Source organism: Labrus mixtus, chromosome 8 (genome assembly GCF_963584025.1).
Source record: "Labrus mixtus chromosome 8, fLabMix1.1, whole genome shotgun sequence".
In the NCBI taxonomy this organism is placed as follows: Eukaryota; Metazoa; Chordata; class Actinopteri; order Labriformes; family Labridae; genus Labrus; species Labrus mixtus.
This window is the reverse complement of record NC_083619.1, coordinates 21,207,072-21,226,399: the sequence shown is the minus strand read 5'-3', so window position 1 is coordinate 21,226,399 and position 19,328 is coordinate 21,207,072. Positions and strand designations below refer to the sequence as shown.

The window sequence follows — 19,328 nt, the reverse complement described above, 5'->3', positions numbered from 1 at the left end:
AGAACCAAAACATAAACCAGTAAGACTAGAGGACTCTGCACAAGACTTCAGAGGAGAGGAAGAACTAACCTATTCACACATTTCACTTTTTACAAATGTGAAAATGGTTTTATAAGCAACTTTTAAATACAACAAAAATGTAAACATTGAACTGATGGATGGATTTACTACTTACATACATGTAAGTATAACATGTAATATAATATATAATAATATAATAATAATATACACTTGTTGTTTTTTATCCTGAGATTATTTGATCCATTTGTTTATTAAAGTGTTTAACACGGTATTACATAACTTAATATTTTAGAGTTTTTAATTGTAGCCATTAGTTTGATCATATGAAGATAATTCTCCAACGAAAGATTATTTGCATGATTTTTAGGTAAGATAACACAAACAGAGTAAAGCAAATTAATTAATTTGTAAACAGAAATAATTTGGTTCATGGGATTAAATGTGCATTTGCTGAGAAGACATAATGAAAGAGAGAGAGGAAGGAAAGTGCTGTGTATCATACTATTATAAAGTCAAGATGAAAATGTCTCACATTAAAGGCCGTCTTGCTTTATGATCCTCTCACACTCACAAGCACAATCTCTCACTTTTGTATCAAATTAACAACAAAGTGTGAGAGGCGAATGATTCCTGTTTGATATCCATGATTCAGCTTAAAAATACATCCTGCTTTCTATTCGGATAAAACCTGCATAATGTCTAGTTTGACCTCGCATGTCTTTTGTACTTTTTCTTTCATCCAAAGGAAAGGCAAATCAGCTTCTTTTTGTCACCGTCTTTTTTTTAATTAAAAGTGGATGGGCTGTGGATTTAAGAGACGGACTGACATGAAGAGCACTCGAGGGGGAGGGAGAAGCTGCTGATTCCCCAGCTGTTTCAGCGACTGAGCTCTGCTGTGTGAGGCCTTGTAATTGTAATATCTAATTACACTGACACAGGGTTCTCAGCTGTCTCACATTCACTCTGATGTCTTAATCGTCTCTGAGCTTCTTTTCTCTTGGAAATAAAGAAACTGAAAGCTTTTCAAAGATAAAGACTGAGTGTGACACATTCATTATTTCAAGGCCTAGTCGCTGAAATCAAATGCCAGTATCCTCAAACCCCTGTTTCACTTTGACATCTTTGGAGGAATATTAAAAATGCATCTTTAAATATTTGATGTAGGCAGAGAAACGGTCATAAACCATGCTCTATGTACTTGCTCTTTTGGGTTTGGCTTTATCCTCATTTTAACCACCGGCATGAGTGGCAGCGGCAGCTTAATCACCGTCATAACTTTACATAAAACAGCCCAAGTGTCAACAGTTTCCAAGCTGCACAAACAGCACAGCCACACTCTGAATAAAAACAACTTTTAATGCCACATAAACAGAAAAGTGTGATTGAATATTCAGCACAACATGCAGACTATTCCTGCATGAGTTTGACTACTGAGGATATGAATGAATCATACATGCATGTCCCAGTTATGATGGCGCTGCCCCCACTGCTTTCCTTTCAGCACCATCTAGTGTTCATGCAGATGAAAAATTCATGAATGCAGTTAAAAAGAAACCCCCCAAAAAACTGCCTTTAGACAGAGCAGAAATGTGGTAATATTTCAGAGTAATCATTTTTTGGCATTCAATGATTATTAAGTTAATATTTACATAAAGGAAGAAGTGGCAAGAGATAAACTTTAATTCTGCTTTAAGGCTTTACAATTTGAATCCAAACGTGTTCCCACATTTATTTTTATTGATTGGTTAATTTCTATATTTTGAATGTGTTGCTAAAATAAGACGAGATTAGTGAATTCATATGGAAAACAATAAAAACAACTGAACAGTAATATTCACTAAAGTAAATAGCACATGTTTAAAAAGAAGTAAAATAAAGTTAAAACTCCATTTCTTTCTCCTCCCTTATACTCAAACAGATATATAGTTTTCTCTCTTATATTGACGTTTGGAATGACAGACCTGCAAACAGAATATGCTTAACTTGTTCCTACATAAAGGCCTTTCCAAAAAGTTGTCTCTCACTCAGATTTTTCAAACAATTTTTAAGCCTTGTCCTCAATATCCTACGAATAAATCATAGAAGAGATCAGCTTTTGCAGCTTTGAGTATCATCATGCATGGAGACCTTGAATTAATGAGGTGTATTGTCGTAAGATTTTCAAGCAAAGTGACATGAATTATTAGATTAGATTAGATCTGTCCTCCATTGTCACATCCAGGTGAGTTAATCCATTTACTCTTTAAACATCCAGAGAACTCTGTATTAATATGTGTCTGTATTTACCATGTCCACACTTTTAAACACCAATGTGTAGTTCCTCCTCAACAAGGGGGTTCAAGTGTTTTCAATACCTGGTGCTCTGCAGTGAGTGTTTCAGCCACAGAGAGACGCTCAAAGACCAGCAGACAGCACTCACACATGAACGCTCTAACACACTTTGAACAGAAGCCGATTAGGAAGCAGATCACATCACGCTCTGATTGTAAAAAATGACCCTTAAAAATATCAATACATCTTTGTCCAGATTTTATCCATAACAGCAGAAAGTAGAAATGCTGAGTCGGAGAAATAACAAAAATGAAACCCTCCTAATCCCCAGCAGATATCTTCATCAGCATCTAAGTAGCTGCTGTCTGAGGCCAATACCAGACGGATTGAATGTCACTTTTATTTGCATGAACTACTTCTAAGCCATTGTCATCGGCAATCCAGTCATGTCAAAAGGAATTAAACCGAGTAAAGCAATCTCTGGAGCTTCGGTCTGTCGCAGGCGATTCAATCTACTCAGGCGTGAGACGTCCTGGTCGCTCGGCAGGCCGAACTGCATGATGGGTACTTAGGACTTTACAGGTTTACGTCTGACCCTCCTGTCACATGTCGTGCTTTTAAACAACCACAAAGGACCAAAAAGGAGTCATGCTTCCTTTTGTGTGCAATTCAATAAAAAAAAGGACTGTGTTCGAGGAAATATCAAGAATTCATATCCCGCGCAGGCTGCACTCACCTCTGGCGTTATAGTCCCTGAGCCTAATCAAATACAAAGTTCATGTTTAAAAGATGATGACCAAGAGGGTTAAATTTCACCGAGGCAGCAGAATAAAGGCAAAAAAAAGAAGATTACTAAAGCAGAGGGAGATATAACCGTACTGAAGGCAGCTTTCATATACCTCTGACACTTATGGTGCAAATCATTAGACTGGATTTATTGTGTGTGTGTGCATGTGTGTCCACAGACAATATAAGAAGCTAAGCCGTTAGAGATGCAATATGCAATGCCATGCAAAGGAATATTTCATTTGGCTTCTGTATAAGGCAATTCTCTGTGTCTTTAGAGATCTCATTGCTTTTGTTAAAAGACACATGCTCACCTGATACGTCCTTTTCTTTTTCTCTGCAAACCCCGTAGTTGTTGCTGTTGTTGTTGTTATTGTGTTTCTCAGGAATTCAAATATTGTTGTGGTTTTTAGGTGCAGATGAGCCTCTTTAATTGGATGCACTGATGCAGACAGGACATGTGAGATTGTGTAGACAGCAGTGTGAATATTCCTGGTGCTTTGAAATATCAAACACTGCAGTGTTTACGAGCTTTACGTGTCAGTGATCAGGTCCCAGTAATGAGCAGCGTTAACATGCAACCTTACACTAAGGTCATATGTTACCCTGAGTTCCATATCTTAACACTTTTAACTATTAACTCTGTTCACAGTAAGAGCTCATTTTCAAGGATTACAAACATGACCCTGTGGTGCTTACAAATATACAGTACAAAATGTTCTTAATGAAAGTTGGATCAGACCAGTAGTGGTACACTTGTAACCCATGGGGTATACAAAAACATTGTACCGGTAAGTAGCTCAATTTGTAAGAAAAAACTTGGAAATGAGACTGCCTTAACTCAGCTGTTACACCTGCTTACAACATTTCGCCAATGTTTATGAATTCATTGAGACTAGTTTACAAGCCACTGTCACCATAAAAAGATGGACGACATGATAGCTCTGTAAAAGTGAAAATATTCGCTCCCCCTACTGACTGGCTGCAGTGTAAGTCATAAGCTCCGCCTCCTCCATATTAACAGGCGGGACATGGGTCGAACTAGAACATCCTAATGAATGTCTAATCATTTTTTCTGTCTTTAATGTTGGTTCTATATCCTGCCGATTAAAGTGTTCATTTTTCTGAATAGTTTACGTTTAATCTGTAATTTTATGCTTAAAAAGGAATATGACACCATGATTGGCAGCTCTGTTGATAAATGTTCCTCCTGCAACGCTGTGTTACAATTCACTTTACAATTCACTGAGCAGACGCTTTTATCCAAGGCGACGTACATCAGAGAGTACAACACTAATCCATTCATACACCGCCACTGAGGCAGCAATACAGGGTTAAGTGTCTTGCCCAAGGACAGATCAGACATGTTGCTCAGCTGCTGATGGAACCCTCGACCTTCCGGTTGAGAAGTGACGACTCTACCAACTGAGCTACAGCGGCTGTGGGAGCAGTCTAGAAGCAGAGTAGAGGAAGAATAACAAGAGGAAACATAACGAACACTTACACAACAGTCATTGCCTATACTTAGTTTGAACCAACACAACAATCTGTTCTGATGTGGACTGGGCAGAGCAGACAGATCTTTGCCATTTTATTAATAAATTGAAGGTAAGTTTTGGTTAGAAGAAGGGGTGGGATAAACAGTTCACTAACAATGTAAAAGTCAGTTTAACAAAATCTGATTGCTTTAAAACAAAGATCCTCAACTAGTGTGTCTTTTTAAATGAGCAAAAATATGATATGATATGTTTCTTTTGTTTCAAAATGAAACAGCAGAAACTGACAGAAGAAACATAAACCCTGTTTATGTGCTTATGTTTTCAGTTGTATTCAGGAAAGTTATTTCAGTCTCATTGTGAGACAGATTAGGCTGCTTTAAGGTTTTAAAAATGACAGCAGTTTAGCAAGATTAACTTAAATACTGGTACTTTATTTGAAGACATGTGAAATGTGAGTAATTCCCCTATGTCCCTTATTGAGCCGAAATTTGTGAAAGCAAAACCAAACACACTGAGGTTTCAGGTTGAATCTTCGAAGCAGAAGCTCGGCCTGAAATTTGTGATGGATGTTCCCAGTGAAATAAAGTTTCAAACCTCTCTGACAGCGTATCATTCTTGCCACATCTGACGTTTTATCTTGACAGATGTTTCCACATTTTCGGGTTGATGTTATTCTACCTATTTATAGAAATAATTCAATAGTACCAACAATAAGAAAACAAGTTGTAAATCTGTAAGAAACTCGAGGATGAAAAGTTCATTGGTGCAGCTTTTAAAACAAAGCTATACCTTTGTTCAGACCAGCAGCTTCAGTCCAGTTTCACTAAAGATACTGAAAGAGTATCTGTCATCAATTTCTACCATAATAGTGATAATTTAATTATGTATCAAATCAGTGTAAACACAACTCAGCCAAGCAGTCTCACCACTCCCACAGCAAAAATGCATGAACCTGAGCAAACACAAGGTGGAATTACAGATGTGACCCCTGAGAGCTCTGATTCATATTTAATGAGAGAGCAGGGCTCAGGGAAGACTTTTATTTTCTATGAGAGGAGGCTGTGGACTAATCAATAAGTAATATAAGGAAGATTTACAGGGATCCGCTGAAGGCCCTCAGGACCAGACTGTTTCCTCCTAGTTTTTCACTGTCTGTCTAACTTTAAGTATGTCTGTCTGTCTGTCTGTGTGTCTGTGTGTCTGTGTGTGTGTCTGTCTGTGTTTCTGTGTGTGTGTCTGTCTGTCTGTGTTTCTGTGTGTGTGTCTGTCTGTCTGTCTGTCTAACTTTAAGTATGTCTCTCTGTCTGTCTGTGTGTCTGTCTGTGTGTCTGTCTGTCTGTCTGTCTGTCTGTCCGTCTTGTTTTTATGTCCTTGAGCAGCTTTACATCATTTTGGATCGATGTATTTCAGCTACAATTTTCTTGTTTTTTCTGATCAAATGTAACTTTAATTTTGCCCTGAAGATTCTGCTCAGAACTTGAGTCTATAATCACTGAGAACCAGATGGCAGCCTGAGGTCTGCCGGCAATATTGATCAAACTGAGACTTGAACATTTTTCGTTTGAAGCAACACACTTAAAAGTCTCCAACAGATTCTTCTGTGAGTTATTTACAATCTTAAATAAAATGATCTTTTATTAATGATATTGATCCTTCTTTTATGACACCTCCCTGGCTTTAAATGTGTTTCATGTTTAGTTTCTATCGCTTTAAGATTTTATTTTATGTGTTCTATACACAATGCAGTGCTCTCTTTTTTTCCCCCAGAAATAGAATAAAAAACACTACTTCATTTCTAACACTTAAGATTAAAATGAACAAACTACAGTTTAACTATCTGCTGTTATATTGGGTTTTTTCATCCACTTTTAGTTTTTCTCATTAGCATTACTGCAGGGCAGAGAGGGTTGCTTTAATTTATTGATTTAGTGCCTTCGAACTACAGGTTTAAATCTATCTGGAATGAGCAGCATGTATGTCTCCTCTCATCTGTTCCATGGGCTTAAGCAATATGTCAATATGTCACCGCTGTCAGAAGGTGTTTTTATGCACATGTGGAGATTGTAACATGGAACTGCTGCTGTTGTGTCATGTGATGTTGTGCGTATTTTTTAAAGGAGTATGTTTTTTTTTTGTATTACCTGTGTAACTGCAGGATGGAGTCTAAAATAAATATATCTTATCCTATCTTTACATCCAAGTCTGTGCAGACTACAAGTAAGGACTTTAAATAGAGGTAATCACTGATGATTGCATTTAACACGTTGTATCCATAGTCTGTATAAAACACTGATGTAGTCTTAGTGTTGTCACCCATTGGATTCTGAAGAAGCAGGCGCCAGGTTGGGAACGCTCTCTCAAGCTAATATTCAATCAATCTAATTGACAGGCAAAGAGGGGGAGTTACAGCTACAACACGGCCACCTGTCACTCAACTTAGCCATGTCCCTTTCTATGCAATTGTATCTGTAACTATTATTAACCTGAATATCATCCAACAGACAAGAAATTCATCCCTTTTGTCTTTAAGAATAAAGAAATGAGCTATAGAGACAAAAAAGTGTTTTTTGGACCAGGCTGTAAAACTGTATATTTCTGCTGTAAAAAAAAAAGGCATTTTAATATCGCTTTAGGTACCAGACTTAAGTTGACACTGGAGAAACAGCAACTGGCTTCATTTTTCAATGCTGGAGGCTGCCCCCTGGTTGTAACAGAGGAGTACATATAGGACTGACAGTTAGCAAGAACGGGCCACACTTGAGGGTACAGTGACCTTTGACCACAAAAAATGTGATAACTTCATTTTGGAGTCCAAGAGAATATTTTAGCAAATTTGCTGAAATTCTCTCAAGCTGATTCAGAGACATCTTGTTCACCAGAATGAGAGACATACAGACAGACCCAAACACGAAGCCTCTGGCCTCAGCTGCTTCTGGTGTTAAAGCTTAAAAAAGGCACCGGAAAACTGACTCCAGCTTTTCAAGAAGAGGTCTGAAAATTCTCCTATACATTGTTCATCATAAATGACTTTGACGGATTTAAATCCTTGAACGTCATATAACGAACTGATAATCTGCACGAGGTCGATGATGAGCTGTTTCCCTGCAGATCTCTTGCCAGCTTGATCCTCTTCTTATCATTAGTTTATTGTCATTGATGACCTTTTAGTATCCATCTTACAACCTAAACTGATACTAGAGAACAACCCAGAACAATACAGGGGTGTTTCTATCTCTTGTCACATGATTAGAAAACAAGTGACAGAATGTGGGCGGTGTCATATTATAAAAAAAAAGTCCAGTGTGTTGAGGCTGTAAAATAAAGAAGCTCCCTTACTACACTCTTGGTAAACTCTAGTTTCCTTTTTTGGTCCTCTTCTATGCAAATATTACAGCCACATATTCACACTGTCTTCTGCAGCATGATATCAGAGTGAAGAGCACATTTAAACAGGTTTACCCAGTGATTGTCCGGCGATGACCCTGGTGTTCTCCCCTGCCACGGCGGCCCTGGCGTTCCTCTCGCTGGCGTACTGGACGAAGGCGTAACCCTTGTGCACCGAGCAGCCCAAGATCTTGCCGTATTTGGCGAAGAAGGCCTCGATGTCGCCCTTGGTTACCACGGCCGTGTTTAGGTTGCCAATGAAGACTCGGGAGTTGAGGGAGCGCGGGTCATTCTTGTTGGTCACGTTGCTGGTCTGGGTCTTCCCAGTCATCCTAGTCCTGCAGCAATGCCTGCTGGGAGACACAGTTGCACAGTGCTCAGAAAGCCAGGAAGGTTAGACTGTGGAGCTAAAACACAGAAAGACAAACAGAGTGCAGCAGAAGGAGGTAAACACCAGTGTGAGCAAGAAATGGTGGAGATAATAACAAGGTTTTCCACTTATCTTTGTTTTTACTAATCCACTTTAAACCTCACTGGATGGTCAGAACAAAGACAAATGCTTTCTTATCTCTAAAAAGCATTTGTAGACTTTTTTTAACTGCTCCAATGTGCCGCTAACAGGTTTGATTTATGGTTTACAAAAACAGGAGGGCTACAATTTATGTGAAGAACGTGAGGCTGAGGCTAGTCATTTTCTAAAATGGATATCCTCAGTAATTACTTCTAACATGAAAGTCAGAAAACGGTGCAAAACATGTATCACAATTTCTCAGACAGTGCATGGGATGTCTTCAAAATTTAGCTACAGCTAGTGATGTTTTTTTAATTAATTACAATTAATGATTTATATTTATTTCTCTCCAGTAATAGATATTTGCTCAGTCCTAAAAAAAAAAAGGTGAAAATATCCACCATAACAACATATCAGCAATGTTTTCAAATGTACAACCCTAAATTCAGAAAAGTTAAATCCTTGTGTTAAATGTAAATAAAACAGAATGATTTGCATTGTAATCCCATATTTAATATAAAATAACACAAAGATAACATAACAAATGATAATTTAATTGACTCCTTCACACAGACAGAATCCAAAGAAAATACTGGAGCACACTAATCACTGATGGCATTTATTGCATTTATAAGTGATTTGTGTTCTCCAGTATTTTCTTTTTATTCTGCCTGTGTGAAAAAGTCCATTGAAATCTATATAAGGTCCTTCTCTGAGAGCGCCGACCTCCACCTGTGGAGGGGTTGAAGCGCAAGAGTTTCTTTCTACTTTTCCACGTAACATAACATAACACATATTGAAACTGAGAAATGTTATTACTTTTTAAAAATAATACAGAATTTGCACTTTTTTCAATGTGAATATTATTTATATGTGTAAAGACCAAAGGCATCCACTTCATAAGTTGTTGGAAAAGCATGCAAATAATTCAAACATTTGAGAAGTTGGGACTGAATATTTTTTTTAACTTTACAAATCATTCTGTGTGACTCATTAAATTATAAATCCCGACTTTTCTTCTTCTACAACGGACTACCGCCGCCTGCTGGCATGGAGAGTTATTTCCTCTCACGCATGTGCAGAACATACGTGCTGGTTGGCCATCAGCTGTAGTCTTTGCGGTGTGTTCATGTGCAACTTTTTGGCCAAGAAAAAAGGTGACGTAAGGCTACACCACAGGCGGCCTTTGTTGCCACTAGTTCTCTGCTGTCTGCTTGGTGTGTCAGGGCTTTAAACTGCTGGTTCAAGTTGTACACCTAAAAGATCTTTGAGACAAATGCAACAGATCAATATCAATATTTCAACCTTTTGAATCGAACAACATGGGCCGTTTTCTCTTACAAAGGCTTATAATTTGTTTTCTGTATGAAGCTTGATTAATTGATGAAATTACAAACAATGCTATGTGCTGTTATAGATGAAAAAGGCAGCCGAAGTCTACTTTAAAAGAAAAGGATTGTGTCTGCAGGAATGGAAAAACTCTGTCAAGGTGTTTTTGATTCAGAAGTGTCAGTCTCACAATATATGAGAACTGTCTTCTCACATCTGGAAATAGAACCTAACAGCGAGAGGTCACACGGCTCCTCACTCACTGTTACACCTCTTTTCTTCCTTCATGTGCAATTCCTTGCCATGTGGGTCAGACATCTTTCAGGTGTTCTAAGTGTTAACAAGTGTTTGGCAGTAGTCTAAGAGGTCCTATTTGAGTAGTGCATTCTTTTCTATTTTCTCTTAACTACATTTCAGAGCTTATGATTGAACGTTTTTCAGCTCGAGTCAGAATAGTTAATTCACGGATTAATTCTTTTAATGAAACTTTTAAACCAACTTGTTAAGCCCAACTTTTTTTTTTTTACATAAACAGAAGTGCACAAAAATATGACTAAATGAGGTATAATCTTTTTTTTTTATTCACTCATGTACTGTTAATCCTCGCTGAATCCCCTTAGATTCCTCTTCTGGTCCTCTGCTCTGATAACTGTGTATTGGCTAGAATCTGGCAATGCCGAATGTTTTGCGGTAATGGGGTTAAAAATCAATATTCTCTTGAATACAACAGTTAGTTCTGACCAAATAGGCTGATTGATTGGACAAGTAGTATTCCATGAGCAGCCATGAGTGATGATATATTAAACACTCCCCTTTTTATTGATTCAATAAGGAACTATGAACTACTTTAGTTCCTAAAACCCCATTTAGAGGAACATTTAAGCTCCTGCTTCAGAGTAGGTACAGTGTCAGCACCAGACTTGGAGTGACATAAGTGCAAAGTGAATGGTCCATACATCAATGTATGTTGATTGGTCGAACAAATACGACAATCCAGTACCACTAACCGCCATTTTTAATCCCACAGTTAACATGAGCAAATAACAGTAAATAACAGTCATCAAATTTCCTGCCAGCTTGCTCCTGCTACATTGGGTATTCATTTTACAGCGAAGCAGTGCCATGAGAAGATGAAAAATAATAATAATAATAATAATAATGTTGGCTACGTCACTTTAAGGTTCATATCAGCCAGCATCATAGTGGTATGAATGCAGACTGAAAATCAGTTCTGATGGTGTGCAGTGCTCAGGGAACTCCCAAGTGGATAGTTCCTCTTCAAAAAGTCCCCAGAACTGTTTGTGGGGCTGCACACACACAGGCGCCCCGAGCAATTGGAGGTACTGAACCTTCCTCAAGGGCACCTTGGCAGCAACCAATCCCAACTTCCATAGCTGATCCATAATGGTAATGGACCTGAAGACCTTCTAGTTTCTAGCCAAACCTCTACAGACTGGGCAATTGCCGTCTCCTTCTTAATTTGCATTTAGGTCAAGATTCAGAATATTTCTTTCACCTCTGTTACAGCATCATCACAAATTACAAAAACCTCAGGTTGAAGCTCCTTAACTGTTATAAAAAAAAACAGGTAAACAGAAAAAAGAAAAGGCCAGACACTCAAGCAGGCACTCAATCACTCAAACCAATTTCCAGACCTCCTGCACTGTTTGTTGTTTGTGTAACAGTCCTCTGGAGGGGGATCAGGAAGTGTCACCATGGCGATGCGTCCACTCACAGAAGGAAGGATGTATCTTTCAGTTTGTTGCGCCTTCAAACTCCCTGCAGGTGTGTGTGTGTGTGTGTGTGTGTGTGTGTGTGTGTGTGTGTGTGTGTCAAAGTGTATCTGTGTGTCTGTGTGTATTTTCCCACTGAGGGGCTTTTAAATTTAGATTCAACAAACTGTTCACACATTACTACCTCAGGAGGATCTCTCATGAGGCCGGCGGAGAAGAAATCTGTAAAAATGTTCAGCAGCAGTCTCAGTGGTGTTAAACCCTGTCACCTTAAAGAAAAATATTGTGCTGTATGTTTGAGCTGAAAAAGGTTTTTACATTCCAGTTATAATCAAATGCAACGTGTTAGACCACCTGTGTTTGTCTATTTCCATCATAATTAAATCAAGTCATTGATGAAATGAAGATAAACATATTTTCTTCCAGGGTATTTGCAGCATTTTCAGTTTGTTTTCTTTGCTATTGAGTTATTTATATTAATGTTAATCTGACCAAACACATGTTGGACATTTCCCCTTTTTTTAATGATTTCATTAGGATTCATATTTTCTTACCAAGTCCTCAAACATTTTTTTTACATGTTCTATAGATAAAGGCTTCTGCTAATAATTAGTTTTTTTATCAGTTAATCTGCTGGTTGATTGTTTTGCCTACAAAATGTCAGAAAACAGTATAAATGTTGTTTGTTATTTCCCAGAGCTCAAGGTTAATCTAGGCACAGGCAAAGAGGTCGCGTTGAGGTAAGCAAAGTGAATGTCTTGGTTGTTGGAACGCGACTATCTAGCTTGCTATTCCAAACAATGCAATAAACTGGACAAAGCCAACAGTTACAGTAAAGCCTGGCTCACACTGTGGGATAATCAGGCCGAATTTCAGCTCCGATTCTTCCTTCCCGACAATCGCAGGGTTTTTACTTTTCTGTACAGATCATCAGTGCAGCACTTTTCTGAAACTTGCATCCATCTACAATTGTATCAACTTTTCTACATCCTACAACAAGTTCCACTTCCTTCTCTTTCACCAACCGTCGTTCTTTTTTTTTTTTTTTTTAAATGAAACTTTATCAATAATTGTCAACGCTCCGTCCCGATTTCACTCGTAGGCTACAGTGTGAGCTCTCCGGCCGACCGTGCCCGACAATCGGGTCGTACAGTGTGAGCACGTCAATCGCAAGGTCTGCTCGGGCGTCGTAAACAATTCAGTTGTACAGTGTGAGCTGACATGCCACCCCGACTTTTACACGATCGGGGGGAGAAATCGCACAGTGTGAGCCAGGCTTAAGGGTCCATAACGGGCTTTAGCCAAAATGAAGCTTAGCCTCTTAGCTAACAGCTTCAATGCAGCCGCCTGTCAGTCAAGTCAGCCACGTCCCTCATTATGTCTAATGAGGCATAAGTCTTACCTTATTTCAATCAGGAGAGACAAGTGAATTAATAAAATGATTTATTACAATGAATAACATGGAAATGTGTCTTGCCAGAATGACTTGTGCTCTTGGACTCCATGGGGTGATGTGTTTGGAGACAGACAATCCTGAGCGTCGACAGATCAAATCCCCCCATTGAGTCCAGACACTGGTGGTGGTGAAGCTGATGACCTGTAGAGACGGGATGTGTGAAGATTTGATGGAAGATGATTCTGCGAAGACTGGCGGTGGAGGGGAGGTGGAGGGGCGCAGCGAAACATCAGCATGAAGGAACTAAGGCAGAAAAAGAATAATATTGAAAAAGGCGAGCAGAGCGATGATAGGTTGAAAATGAGGGAGGAACGCCGTGCCATTGGTTAGATGGGTACCGCTCACGAGACAGCTGATTATCCAATGACAGCCCAAGACAATGACAGCTCGAGGATGACAGCGGAAACGTGAGTGAGCGTGCGAAAAGGGATGAATGAGAAAGACCCGATCGTGAAGGCGGTTATAGAGTCTTCCTGACTTAACGCTAGAGCTTCATATAATGAAAACAGAAAAGTTATAAAATATGTCATCCCCTGTAAAGTGTGTACCAATAAAGAAGTGAGCTATTGAAACCTATAATTTTTTTTTTGTACCAGGCTGTAAAAATTATTATTTGTGCTCGAAAAAACTCATTGCATGTGTGTTTGGAAACAGCTTGTTTAATTGACAAAAGGTTTCATTTTAAATCAAGGTGGCTCTAAACATGTGAATGTATTTTAATCTGAGAAAGTTCTTTATGGCTCAGGCTTAAACCCATCAAATAAGTAAGTGCACAAAAATAAAGGAAAATCCTATAATGTGTACAGGTATTTTCTAAATATATTTCACCCACACTCACAAACAAAAATACACTAACTCATTCACAGTGGATCCTCTCTTAGGCAAACTTCCAATCACAATTTTCCCCATCCTACCTGATCTTCACTTCCATTCGTTGCCTCCACCTCCACATTATTCGGTCTAAATCTTCCCTGCTGTTCTTTAAAAAAAAAATCATTTTCTCCTCACAGACGGAAAGTTAATCTTACTCTGCTGCAGAGCCCATAATGTGAAGATACCATCATTGAGTTCTTTGCAGCTGATTAACTTAATAAATCAACAGAGCTGCGAACTAAAAAGCCCAACAATCCAATCGCATTCACTCCATCTCCACCTTTGAACGGTCGCACAGTCTCTTCACCCGGCCAGGTAAATGGCAGCTGGATGTGAAGTGCGCTCAATGACCTCTATGCAGCAAATGCACAGAGGTCAGGCCATTAGACGCTTGATTGAGCGAGCAAAGCTACGTTCTTCAATGGTAGAAAATGTGATGCCCATGCTGAGCTGGAAACGATGTGGAAACGTAAATAGGCTTTGGTTGTAGAATATAAGTCCAAATGTATGAATGAAGACCATGAACAATGTTTTGCAACACCGAACACACTTGTCTACATCAGACACATCATTCAAAACTCAAAGCCTGTGTGTATTAACTGCTAAACCATGCCACTGAAACAGCAAACTCAATAAGCAATCACCTGAACTCAGGACGCACATGTGAAGAAACCTGGCTGCAACCAATCAGATTACACAGTTTGCTCTTTAGTGTGCACAATGAGGGAGGAGGATTTTGGAGAAAGAGTGAAGAAGTGGAGGAAGAGGAGAAGAAGCTACAGGAGAATGATAGGAGACAGGATATGTTATTGCAACTTTTGTTTACAGTACAGAATATGTCATCTTTAGTATTTTTCCCTATTGCATTTGTGTTAATGTTAACAACATGCTACAAATGAAAATGCCGAAAACATGCAGTTTAAATAATTTTATATTTAGCATCATTAGAAAAGTAGAAATGTTGGGGCGCCGTTGACCCAGCAGTTAGATCACACCAAATGGAGCTTTAGTCGTCCGAGCGGGCAGCCGGGGTTCAAGTCCAACCTGTGGCTCCTTTCTTGCACTTCATTCTCCAATCACAATTGAGATGAGGGATTTGTTTACTGATCATCATTTTAGCAGAGCTTATATATTTTTGAATGCTTTTGCAATAGATGAAGGATGCTTTGTATGGTTTTCTTTTTCAGTTTTTGTGTGTGAGGAGTTTTGACAAACAGGGCTCTAATTTCAGGAACTGTGTTCATGCAGTCGAGGAATACTATAGCAAGGAACAGTGTGAGCACTCAGGTCGGGCTTTTCGAATGGAACCATATAGTATGAGCACATCATTTGTGAGCTTTGATTGTGCATTGCAAATGCTTCACTTGTAAAGTGTGTGTTGAAATTCCACCACAAACATTTATACAATCGTACAGTGCAGCCTTAAGCAGTTTGAAAAGAGAAAACTTTCCCCAAAGCCGGCAATTTAAGTATCATTATGGAACATTAAGAAACAGTATCTGTGTCAGTTTGAATTTCAAGGCTGCTGCAAACTTACTTGTAGACACAGAACATTAGCTCGGGTAATGGTTCATAGTTTTCTACAAAGTCATTTAACTTGTCAGGCTTGTATTAGAAGCTGACAGCATCAATTGGTCACTGAGCAACCACTGAACTCCTTCTTTAAATAGCCACAGGCTGCAACTGGTTTATAAAACAACTGCAGGCAATCTTTAGCCCATTGAAGCCCTCATAAGCTCTCTGCTTTCTTCCTCCACATACTGTATATCATTGTCAATTATCACCCCAGAGTTGCTCAAGGATTATCTTGTTAATTGCCCTAAATTACATGATTATAATGAAAACGGTCACAAGATAACGTTTTACATTATTCCTCCAGCTCATTCAGAACTGAAAAAAAGAGACTCACAAGGCCACTCTTTTACAATATTCATGAGTCTCTAAGATTCTTGAAGCCTTTATAAAAGAACATGTGGCATAACTGCTTGCAAACGCTGGTGGAAAACGACCCAGACCAGAAAACACACTCGCACAGAATTCAAAGCAGCCTGATAGGAAAAGGCAGGATGAAGACAGCTGAGTTTGGATTCATCTTGGCATTCTTAGTGCTCTGGAAATTTATGCTAAATAACATCTTCATGCATCACTGAGGCCGTGGACGCGTCCCAACTCATCACTGGCATGTTTTTCCATACAAATACTTTTTGTTTTTCCCTTGAAAGTCTTTCCTAAAAAGAGAAGTGAGTGCCTGACAGTGATTTTCTGCAGCTTCCTCCTGCGTTGTAAAGGTTCCAAGTGTAAGTATTTCATGGATCCTCTTTGCTCCTTTCACACCGTCTGTCAGGGGCTTCAGAGTCTGAATTCTCCTGAGATAAAGAAGCGAGGAAGTGGTGAAAGTAATCATTTTAGCACTTCCTCTCTCCCTGATCTCTCCTCGCTGACTTGCACTCAAAAATGAAAACTCCTCATCCAAAGTGACAAATGCATTCGGGATGTGAAGGCTGTATTCAGGCCAAACTAGCTCTCCTCTATTCAAATGTTGCTTTGCAGTAGTTTACCTACAGCACATTGACAGTGTACAACCAAAAGCTGAGAACCTCAGCTGTCTTCAGAAGTGTGAAATATGTCTGAGGGTTCATTTGAAGACGTCTTCACAGCCTGCCTGCGGACACATCGGCACGTCACCATTATCAGGCTCAAGAGACCAACGTCTCCAAACTATGTCTCAACTTTTAGTGCCTCACTGGGAAAAATATGTCTGCTCAGAGAATGAAGTATGGGTCTATAATAAGCCTTTTTTTTCCTCTTTGTGCCTCATTCTTTTTGAATGACAGCCAAACGCATTACAGGGGAATAAATGTGGACTGAAATCTAATTACATTTTTATACAGTCTAAATTTACGAACTGTGCTGCAGTGTAGGTATGTCTTATTTCCCCCCTTTTCTCTTGTTTTGTGAGCTCATATAGAGCATAAAAAGTGAAAATTTATTTTAACACTGCTGTGAATAATATGAAAGTTAATAGTGATAAAAATCACTCACTGACTGACCGAATGGGAGATTTTACAAAAAACAAATTACCTGAATGCTAAAACGTCTTAGTTGTCTGTATGTAAATGGCTTGAGGTTAATAGATGGTGCTAAATCACACTACAATGGTGAAAAACTATTGATTAAAAAACGTTGTATTCTCATTCACATCAGTGTTAATAGATTGCTTACTTGGTTTAAGGTGTAAAGATTGATATTATCCCCTTTTTCAGTGCATGAATAAGAAACTTTTGACAGATTTAGCTTAGCAAATAAATGAAGTAGGGAAAGTTAATAACATGAAGCTCTGTTCATAGTTAAAACATCAGCCAACATGGACCTCCTTATATCTAGAATCAACACTTTTGATCGCGTTTGTTAAAAAACAAGTTTTTGTTTAATGGAGAGCCAGAGAGCCATGCTAACTGCTGAACACCTGGACTCTTTATGCCAACAACAAAGGCACCGAACTAAAAACTAAGCCTGCTCCATGGTAACCCCTCTCTCTAATATCTGCTAAGCACGTGTGAAGCTTAAAAAACTGATATATCAAAACTGTGCAGTGAATAATATAAAAACTGAAAATAGTAATACAATGACTAACTGACAGCACAAGTGGCAGATTTAATGGAAGAATAAGTGATTGTTGCCGATTTGAAACACATTTCCATTTTCTTTCATAAAGAAGAAGCCATCATAGATGTTTAATCATATACTGTTTAAAAAAATAATTTATTCAAATTGCTCGAGGAGCTTAGAAGCTAATTGTAAGCTAAATGGCTAAATGATTTTTAATTACATAACAACTATGAATCTAAATCAAATGATAAAAGTTAATTGTTTTGCTCTACTTACTGCACAGAGATGAAAATATTAAGACTGAGAGCAGTCAGGAGCAGTTTAGCTTATAGCTACACTAAAAACAGTATGAAAATTCTAATTTACATATAGCTCTGTCGTAAGGTAACCGACTAAAACACTCACTCCTTATGCACTCTGATCACATTTTTCTCCAAACGTTAATCCCTAAGAACACTGTGTAAAACAAGTCCTTGTTTGCCTAAACTGTCATGCTAGGCTAACTGCGAGGCTAACTGTAGTCTTGATGCTATCGCTAAGCTAGAGCAACACACTATACCTCTGGCTTTAGCTTTGTATAACACAGGAGCACCGTGGTGTTGTCAATCTTTACATCAAGCATTTTTCCATTTTGTCATATTCTTTATAACTACTGATAAATATTAATACAGAATAAATTTAGATAATAAACCTTTTTACATTTCTAAACAGTGAACACTTTAGAGCTGTGCTGCAGCCCAGGGATGCGTTATTTTCTCTCTTTCTGTATTTTTGTGGGCACGAGTGCAGCATAAAAGTGAGGGCATATCAAAATACTACAGTGAATAATAATAAAGCAGAAAAGCCCTCAATGAAGGAGCCACTGGGACATTTTACAGCAGGAAATAATGATTGTAGCTGGCCTGGCTGCTGTAGCCTTCCAATTGTCATTTTGTAACAAGAAAACAAATCTTTAAAAAAACAAAAAAGGTAGACCATACACCAGGACAAAGAACCAACCATAAAATATCCAGTTAATAATGCATGAGGGCTGAAGAGTCAAACAACTACAGCTAACTGGCAGGATATGTCATCACTGAATCAATGAACTAAAGTCAAGTCATCACAGACAAATAGTAAAAGATTTGCTATAAAAAGGCATTGCACAGACATCCAAGGGTTAACACGAGGTGGTGCGTTAATAACAATGCTGTGCAGGCACCAATGTCCTCTTTAATAACAGTTTCTCGCCCTTGTTCATTTTTGTTGCCTGCTCCCATGCAGCCATAAATTACTCAGCTAATGCCCCAACAGCGGCAGCTATTGCTGAATCATTCAAAGACCTCAATTAGCAATTAAGGGCTTAATGAATAGAGGTCCTGGCTGGGCCATTCTGCTCCCCACCCAGAGCAGCCCAGCGGAATCTAATCTCTCCTGTAGGACTTGTACAGTAAATACCAGCTAACGGTGCAGAGAGAATAGAGAATAGTCTATTTCTGCACACATATAACGAGCCTAGCGGTGGTGAGGCCTGTTTACCGCATTGTAATGTTCCTGGAATTTCTCTAAAGAATGTTTGCTGCGGATCTCAACGAGGAAGAATGACCGCCAAGCACTCTATTCTCATTTTCCCCCTCTGTTCCCGCACCCCATTACCTTCTGCATAATACCTGTCCTGAGTTTAAATTGGAGAAAGAGAGAAGAGAATGGCAACAAAAGGACAGAGACAGAGAAGCAGAGAGGGAAATAAAGGGGTGAGATGGAAGGAGGGAATGAGAGAAGTTCAAAAAAGAAAGAGAGAGACATTTGCAATGCCAATCATCTTCAAGGAGCTCAGAGCTGGTCCTCGGACCAGAATATCAAAGATGGGAAACGCA

At 38.8% G+C, this 19,328-nt stretch overlaps 1 protein-coding gene across 5 annotated transcripts in view; it reads right to left on the bottom strand.

The window, feature by feature from the left end:
- The window catches only part of LOC132979358 (RNA-binding Raly-like protein), a 43,044-nt gene that overhangs the window by 17,044 nt on the left and 6,672 nt on the right, over nt 1–19,328 (bottom strand). For 3 of the 5 annotated variants that reach the window (XM_061045084.1, XM_061045089.1, XM_061045088.1), the window contains exon 2: nt 8,037–8,311. In XM_061045084.1, the coding sequence (XP_060901067.1) occupies nt 8,037–8,292 (256 nt within the window). In that variant the 5' untranslated portion in view covers nt 8,293–8,311. Of the gene's footprint in view, nt 1–8,036; nt 8,369–19,328 lie in introns of all 5 variants that reach the window. The other 2 variants (XM_061045085.1, XM_061045086.1) reach the window with 2 other exon arrangements.